Source organism: Astatotilapia calliptera, chromosome 8, assembly GCF_964374335.1.
Source record: "Astatotilapia calliptera chromosome 8, fAstCal68.1, whole genome shotgun sequence".
In the NCBI taxonomy this organism is placed as follows: domain Eukaryota; kingdom Metazoa; phylum Chordata; class Actinopteri; order Cichliformes; family Cichlidae; genus Astatotilapia; species Astatotilapia calliptera.
Window position 1 is genome coordinate 4,289,125 of NC_137429.1, and position 9,074 is coordinate 4,298,198.

The 9,074-nt window shown below is 43.2% G+C and overlaps 1 protein-coding gene across 1 annotated transcript; it reads left to right on the forward strand.

Moving 5' to 3' along the window:
* The first annotated feature begins 3,646 nt into the window (after positions 1-3,646).
* LOC113028033 (S-adenosylmethionine synthase-like) lies at positions 3,647-8,151 on the forward strand. The gene is made up of 9 exons (XM_026177990.2): positions 3,647-3,881; positions 5,023-5,100; positions 5,603-5,725; positions 5,841-5,953; positions 6,057-6,200; positions 6,533-6,751; positions 6,963-7,145; positions 7,593-7,726; positions 7,824-8,151. The coding sequence occupies exons 1-9, from the start codon at positions 3,797-3,799 to the stop codon at positions 7,924-7,926; spliced, it is 1,182 nt and encodes a 393-aa protein (XP_026033775.1). The 5' UTR covers positions 3,647-3,796; the 3' UTR covers positions 7,927-8,151.
* The last annotated feature ends 923 nt before the right edge of the window (positions 8,152-9,074 follow it).

Genomic DNA, 9,074 nt, shown 5'->3' on the forward strand with positions numbered 1-9,074 from the left:
CCCATCATCCTCTGGAACACAAACTTGGAGTCATTAGGACCCTACACCACCGGGCAGAACATGTTTCCTCTAAGCCTGAAGGGAAAAAGAAGGAACACACACGTGTAAAGGAAGCACTAAAAACATGTGGTTATCCTAACTGGGCGTTTATAAAGTCAGCAAAGATGCACAGAAAAGAAGACCAGACACCAGCGAGGGAGGATAAGAAGGACAGACGCAACAACATTGTCATCCCCTATGTAGCCGGTGTATCAGAAAAACTCAGGAGAGTTTTCTCCAAGCATGACATCCCGGTGCATTTCAGACCCAGCAACACGCTCAGACAGAAACTGGTTCACCCGAAAGACAAAACTCCTAAACACAAACTTAACAATGTGGTGTATGCTGTACAGTACAGCGAGGAATGCTCAGACCTCTACATTGGAGAGACCAAACAGCCACTTCACAAGCGCATGGCACAACACAGAAGAGCCACCTCCACAGGACAAGACTCAGAAGTCCATCTGCATCTTAAGGATAAAGGACACTCTTTGAGGATGCCAGTGTTCACATTTTGGACAGAGAGGACAGATGGTTTGAAAGAGGAGTGAAAGAAGCATCTATGTCCACTGTGAGCGACCATCTTTGAACAGAGGCAGTGGTTTACGACACCAACTCTCTGCCATCTATAATCCAGTTCTGAGATCCTGTCACTACCCGATCTGTACCGGAAACCCGATCGGTACCCTGCATGCGCTAAAAGGTGTCTACTTCTGGTCGAAGCGTTTTACGATAGAACAGAGTATCTGTTAAGATGTTAAGAATAATAAGTATCTCGTAAAATGTTTCCAATAATGAAACATTTCAATATAATGTAGACAAAAACTAAAACTAAAAAGATAGTTATGGATCAGGACTCCCTGATCCTTACTGCGCATGTGAAAATTCTGACCATACAAATCGGGTCTACCCGATCCTTGCCACCTCCAGAGGAATCTTGGTCATTTCACGATTAACCCTAGAATACTATCGCTAAAAGTAGTAACACCATCACTAACGCCAGGTGATTTTATACCCAACAAAAAGTACTTCTCATCAAAATATGACAACACATGACAAATTAGAGTGGTCTTCTTTTTTTCTTCAACTGTGCCATGTCTAACAAAATGATGAGAATAAAAGAAAGAAAAATCTGTGTTGCTCTGGACTCCTCTGCAGAGCTGCAGTTTAAAAACTTTAAGCTGTGTTTAAAGTGTTTAAAAAACACTTTCTCCATAGCTTTCATCACTGGTAGATCTACAGTCTGAGGCTGGAGCCAAACAAACCTGCAATATTACAAAACCTGTTTTGATCAAGCTCACGAGCAGGATGAAGATTTGGGGAAGGAGGTACGGCTGCATGCAGGTTTACTGTAGCGGCTCAGTTCCATCAAAGGGTTTCCACTAATTTAAATATATTTAGCCAGCAGGGAGAAGCAGACTTACTTCTTTGTGCCTGCGTGTGATAAATCTTTCATGCCTTGCTCCAGAAAAACTACTTTGATACTCTGAGGTTGATGTGGAGTGTTGGATATGGAGCATCTCTTACTGCTCTCCTCATTGCTGTTGTGGTTTTCTGCTGTTTCAGGTTGGTTTTGACACCAGAAACCTTTTCATTAAAGGCTGAAAACGACCACATTGAAATGTCAGAATAAAACATTAAATATGCTTGTGAGAGTTTCCATGTTAGTGTAATTGTAATATATATATATTTACTTTATTTCTGCTGTAAATTTGGAGTTTTAAACAGAGCTGTATGAGAATTGACTCACTTTTGGAGGCAGCTTCAAGTGGCAACTAGAGGAACTGCAGTTTTTTGGCATTTGCGTTAGCTATTAAAAAACAAACAAACAAAAACACTTAAGCTAATGCTTGTTGATAATTGACTTTGGTTAATTGACTCATGTTGTTTGGATGAGCAGAGGTTCATAATAATAATAATAATAATGGATACTTTATTGATCCCCATGGGGAAATTACTTGTTTTTCTCTGCATTTGACCCATTCACTCAGTGAAGCAGTGGGCAGCCCACTAAGCAGGCGCCCGGGGAGCAGTGTGTAGGGACGGTACCTTGCTCAGGGGTACCTCAGGGTAGCCGTTAAGTGGATTCGAACCGCCGACCTTCCGATCATGGGGCGACCACTTTACCTACTGAGCTATCCCTGCCCATAGCAAAGGCTGCAACCCACATCCTGCTCATTATGGGCAAAAATAGTCTGAGCATGCTCAAAATGTGCCCTTATAGCGGCCCTCTTCTCAAAACAATAACGTTATAGCTGTCTATAAAATCCTTCCTGGGTTACACTGTCTCCCAGGTGTTTCAGCTGCAGTACAAAGCAGCAGTGACCTGCTTCACTTCTTCACTTCTGTTGTCTAACTTTTCCTGGTTGCTGGTGAGGGGCCTGTATCTGCACACTGTGCTGCTCTTCAACTTCATTCAAACCAGGAAGCTGCTGTGGATGTTGGCTGGGGTCATTTTGGTCATTTTAAATAATTTCTTTGTCAGACACAAGATTAAAGAGTAAACAACCACAAATATTATTAATCATACTATGATCAGCATTAAAGCATTAAAGTGCTGATTATGTTCAAGCTTAAAATGAAGTTCCTGAATCTCGTGACCAAAATCACGAGTGTTCAGATTATCTTTCTTTTGTTTTATGGACCACAGATAAACTTTGTGATCTTCCTGAACATCAGCAGCATCAGTTTTCAGAAGATGAAGAGCACCCACGTGAACCAAAGTGAGATATGTGTGTACATGTTACATGGGGTTATTGATTATCTTAACATCTGTTTTGTAGCCCCCCCCCCCCAACATGAGTGTTTTATATCTGTCTCCTGCTGATCTGCTGCCCTCTGTAGGAGACTCGTCCACTCTACTCGCCTCCTTATCCCTGTTTGGCTTCACCATGTTGTGTTCAGCACGTCGCCATGGGTCCTTGACTCTACCTGGAGTTAGTTTTAAGCTCCTTCCAGGTAACGACCCAAAAAGTCCTAAAATATGTTGTCAGCTATTTACATTTTTCATGTTGTCTCAGGGTTTTACTGGAGTGTTGTACTGATTTCTACATTGAGAGGTAACTTTGTTTTTTGCAAAAATGCATCTTCACAACATCAAGATTTGTCAAATGATCAGCAATAAAAAACATGACACTCTATTGATTGCATAAACGCAAAGAAAGACTAATGAGTATCGTGTGTTTTATAGCAACTTTGTATATTTTTATTCTTGGGGGGGCTAGCAGTCTAGTTCATTCATATTTTCATTCTTTTCATCATCTCTGTTTGTCTGAACTCGGAGTCGGCGAAGTGAAAAGGTCTCATTAGCAACTGCTTCATGTGTACACAGGCACGGACGCCCCATCAGAGACCTCAGGGGCCCCCAGGTACAAAGAAACAAAGGGCAGGCATGAATGGATAGGTGGAGGAGCCACACAGTAACCCTCTGATGAAATGAATTCCTCCTCTGCTCTCTGAGCCCGAGTTTGATGAGTGTGATAAAGTGAGACCATTCAACACAGGGAGGGTTTAAAAAAGGTCTCCATGTTGAAAAAAGCATTCCCACCCTCCCCGTCTTCCTGTCTGAATGGCCTAACCCACATGGTTCACAGAGTGCCCTCCCCCCATGTGTATGTTGTCTTTTCCTATTATAGCGCAGAGTTATCCGGCTGCACGGCCGTAGGACTCTGGTGTTGGATGGCACCCGGCCTGTGCGTGTTTCTGGAACAGCTTTCATCAGAAAGACTTCACTCCTTCAGTCTGCACAGCCCTCAGAATGAATTCCACAGTGAATGTGAGCGATGAGCATACTGCTCATGACTTCATGTTTACGTCCGAATCTGTGGGAGAGGGACATCCTGGTGAGTAGAGGAGTGCTGCTCATCATGTGAGAAACTGCTTTGAGTGCTTCAGTGATCATTGATGGTTTTGAGGAATGCGCAGAAGCCTGATCGGTGCTGCATAAAGTCTACTTTCGTGGAGCCACACGGTGCTGATTTGCAGAGGAGGAATCCTGGACTGAGAAAACTTCCACTTTAGTTCCAATATAAGCAGAACTTGTGTTTTAAGCTGAACATCTGATGAGTCACTTTTTTGTCATGAATAATTTTTACATCTGCAGCTGCTGCTGGAGCCGTTTTTGTGGTGCAGACATGTGACGTATGTTCTGTTAGGAAAAATGTGTCTTCGGCATAATATAAATTATGTCATTTATAAAGTAAATAGTGCAGCTTTGCATCTTTTCTTTAATTTTCTAACAAGTGCATGTTTAATGCACTGCAGATGTTTAGCTTAATCCCACCAGGAAGTGGTTGAAGAGCAGATTTAACCTCATCACACTTTGCATTTTTACAATTCTGCAGAACGCAACATGTGAGCATCATGTAAAATAATCAGGATAACAGCTAGATTTTATAACATCTTTGCTGATGTGTAAAAATGGTGCTGGTTCACAGATAATCCCTTATATCAGGTGAGTTTTGAAGACGTGTGCAGTGAAAGTGTCAGCAAATATAATTCATTTAAAATTACACATAAACATGTGCTTTAAATGTAAATGTGTAGTTAAAACAGCAGCAAACCAAACTTTACAGATGGGGAAAATCCATGTTTGTAATTTAAAAAAAACAAACAAACATGAAAGTTTCACCAACAATAAGCCGATAATATAATATTTCTACATTTTTAAGGGTGGTGTAAAAAATGTTCATCATAAAGCAGGAGAGTAAATTGAAGTTACAGAAGCTTCAGTGCCGTAGTGCTGATACAGTTTGGGAGTGCTTTGATGATGGAGTTAGAGTGTACCGTGTCACGCTGGCGTGTATTCACCAAATCAAGGCTATTCATAGTCCTGTAACTGCCAGAGGGAACGGGGTGATATTTTCAGGCTCTGCCCAGATCAGGAATCTGGCATGTGCAGTAAAACGATCGCACGACAGACCGAACCAGCACACATGCAGATATTTATGCCTTTTAGACTTCTCCTTATTCTATTTTTTCCAGATAAGATATGTGACCAGATCAGTGATGCTGTGCTGGACGCTCACCTGAGGCAAGACCCTGATGCTAAGGTGGCTTGTGGTGAGTTTGAGTTTTTGTCCACCAGAGGGAAGCAACACACAGGGAAGAGGGACATTTAAGATGGATGCAAATGGTAATAGTGTCCATGACATTGGTTAAGTGAGACATTAAAAAAGGAGGGTGGGTTGCAAACAGGCTTGCATTTTCTTTTGACTGTAGTGGGAAAAAAATCGCCCATCAGAATATGTCATGTAATAAATGCAGGTGTGATAAGATAAAGCTTCCCACACCTCAGCATCTTTTGTTTGTATTTCTTTAAATTATATGTCTATTTTTAGTTTATGGAATGAAAAAGACGATGTCGCTGGTTCTGCTGCAGGAAAACTCCGTGAAATATTCATTAACAGCAGTGATCCTGACAAAAGAACATCACTTCCCAAGCAATTCAATTCACTTTAATCCAGGACACCAGCAGTATTACATCAATAGTCAGGAAGGACATTCACATCTGATGGCATGAATACACATATGCAGTGTGATGTCCTGTGTGTGGATGAAACAGAGACGGTGTGTAAGACGGGCATGGTGCTGCTCTGTGGGGAGATCACGTCTCGAGCCAACGTGGACTACCAGAGAGTGGTGAGAGAAGTCATCCAGCATATTGGTTACGATGACTCGCAGAAAGGTGAGTGAAGTTTTTAACGTTTTGGCTGTAACTTCATCTACACTGGGATTCCAGGGAGGAGAAATGCTTTCAAACGAAAACATCCCTTTACTTCTTTTTCCTCTGTTTTTCCAAGGATTTGACTATAAGACCTGTAACGTGCTGGTAGCCCTGGAGCAGCAGTCACCTGACATCGCTCAGGGAGTTCATATCGATCGCACGGAGAGCGAAATCGGAGCTGGAGACCAGGTCATCTGAGCGCTTACATTTCAATTCTGGACTGAAACACCAGTTTTTTCTTCTTCAGAATTTAAAGTGCTGCTCTTTGACTGTACTCGTGCTGCGTGGACAGGGTCTGATGTTTGGATACGCCACAGATGAGACAGAGGAGTGCATGCCCCTCACCATAGTCCTCGCCCACAAACTCAACGCTAAGATGGCCGAGCTGAGACGAAATGGGACGGTCCCCTGGCTCCGCCCAGACTCAAAGACACAGGTGAGGTCAGAGTAGAAAACTGTGTAGACATGCCTGAACCTGCAGTGTGAGGCAGCCAGGGTGGCATACTTAATGGCATGTTTGTTGTTGAGAAGAAAGCTGAAGATGCTTCCATGAATCCCCACGAATGAGGTCCAGCAGCCTTCATTCAACTCTTCATGTCAGCTTTGTTGGGCTCTGCTTTAACAGTGTTATTTGTGAAGTAGATTCAGTAGAAGTAGCTCCCTCGTGTGACACACCCGAGTCTCGTTAAATCAAAGTAAAAGGACTAAAAGTGGCAATGCATATTGTTTTGCTACAATAACATTAACATAATGTTCACCTTTCCGTAGGTAACAGTTCATTACGCCCAGGAAAATGGCGCTGTGATCCCCAAAAGAGTGCACACTGTGGTGATCTCCGTGCAGCACGATGATAACGTGTGTGTGGAGGAGCAGAAGAAGGTGCTGAAGGAAAAGGTCATCAAAGCCGTGGTGCCTTCACGCTACCTGGACGAGGACACCATCTATCACCTGCAGCCCAGCGGACGCTTTGTGATTGGAGGGCCGCAGGTAAAGAGCCGAGAACATTCGAAGTCCCCGAATACTGTTTACGTTGATGTCACGCAGCATGAGGATGCTGGCAGTGGCTTTTAGTGCACAGCTCAAATATGATGGGGTTCAAATCTAATTTCATAGTTTCAAAGTTTAAAAACAAATAATGTAGTGAAGATCTTGCTTGCTTGTGTGCTGTGTGGATATAAATCTTTGTGATTTCTCTCAGGGTGATGCAGGAGTGACGGGCAGGAAAGTCATTGTGGACACGTACGGTGGTTGGGGGGCCCACGGGGGCGGAGCTTTCTCTGGAAAGGACTACACCAAGGTGGACCGCTCGGCCGCCTACGCTGCACGCTGGGTGGCAAAATCTCTGGTGAAGGCCCAGCTGTGCAGGCGGGTACTGGTGCAGGTGAGACCTCGTTCCAGTTTAATCTTCTCCAAAAGGTTTCTGAGCTGTGTGCAGGATGAAAAGGCTCAGAAGTCTGTTTTCTGAGTCCTTTTATGTAAATCATTCTTTTGGATTTTTGTGGGACTCATTTTTCTACATATTTAAGGTGGAAGCTGTTATGCTTGTCATTACTTTGCGGTTCAAACCTTCTGCTTGTGAGGGGAAACAATCAAAAGGCTTAAATAGAGCGGGATGGTGGTGCATCAAGGTCCAATTAAAAGTAAATTAGAATGGTTTTAAACTGTGAATCAAGGAGTTAGTTTCTCCTTTTTTTGGACTTTATAAATAAATAATAATAAAATAATTGTGGAAAACCCAGCAGTACGTGGCACTATCACCAGTGGTATCACCATCATCACGGTGGTGATAAAACAACATGTTCATTAATCACATGCTGTGTTTTTCCAGGTGGCATATGCGATTGGAGTGGCCCACCCGCTCTCCATCTCCCTGTTCACCTACGGCTCCTCTCCAAAGAGCGAGAAGGAGCTTCTGCAGATCGTCAATAAAAACTTTGACCTCAGACCTGGAGTCATAGTCAGGTCAGGGTTGCACCCACACCACCGCCTCAGTGTTTTATAATCTCTGTCCAAATCTGTTAGACTGTACTGAATCTATCTCGACTGCTTGCTGCTGCAGAGACCTGGACCTAAAGAGACCAATCTACCAGAAGACTGCATGCTACGGACACTTTGGCAGGAAGGAGTTTCCCTGGGAGGTCCCGAAGAACCTCAACTTCTAGTGTGTGTGTGTGTGTGTGTGTGTGTGTGTGTGTGTGTGGTGGAGTCCATATGGCCTTTGTTCATTGGTCTGAGTCTGAGGTGTGGGTGGGTCAGAGGTGTTCCAGCTGTAGGTGACAAAGTCCCTAAATGACAACTCTGAAGCATGAGAGATATTTACACTTTAAATCTAAACTGTTAAAGAAAAAAATAAACTGAGTGGATGACCAAATTTTAAAGGAGAAAAACCGTGCATGGGTCATGTCTTAAGCGTTTCAGTGAGTTTTTGAAGAGCCTGTGGGGATTCTGCACATGTTTGAGGTTTTCTCGCGCTCGTTTATGACTATTTCAGTGACAAACTCTGACAGTCAGCTAAACCTCTTTGAATAATTTTTATCACAAGCGTCTCAGTTTTGCCTGGATAAAAATGAACTTCCATCCACCCAATTAAGGGTCACTGGGGGGCTGGAGCCTTTTCCAGTTACTATAGGGCGAGAAGCACGGACAACACATTGAACTCACATTCACATCTATAGACAATTTAGAGTCACCACGTAACCCAACTCTACTACCTGCATGTCTTTGGACTGTGGGAGAACGCCGCAGTATGCAGAGAGAACCCACGCAGACACAGGGAGAACGTGAAACAGCCAGATGGTGGATTTAACTCAAGACATTCGGGCTGTGAGGCCACCGTGCTCCCCTGTAAAGGAATTTATTTAACATGAACAACAACACACGTCTACCAAAGACGGATGATGTCAGAGGACATGGAAGTAGACAGTCTGAACTGCATCAGCTGATGACACCCTCACATCAGCTGATTTTTGTTTTTAAAAGACAACTTTAGAAGTCAAAATGACTCCGAAGCGTCTTTAAACCATACATAAAAACAATTTTTTTTAATCAACTTGCTATCAGGGGTGGGAAGGTGTACTAGTATCTGCTGCTCTTGGCACTTCCCAAGGTTTAGCCAACTTTCCCCTACATGGCTTGGATGTGGCATCCTGCTCCTGTTACATTGCATGGAAAACACCAAAATGATTTTGATGAGAGTTTGAGGTTAAAAGAACAGAAGCTGAATAATCTTAAAACTTTTCTGCAGGTGTATAAACTTTTCCTCAGGCTTCATGCAGTTTAGTACAATAACGTGAGGTTTTTAATGAGATGC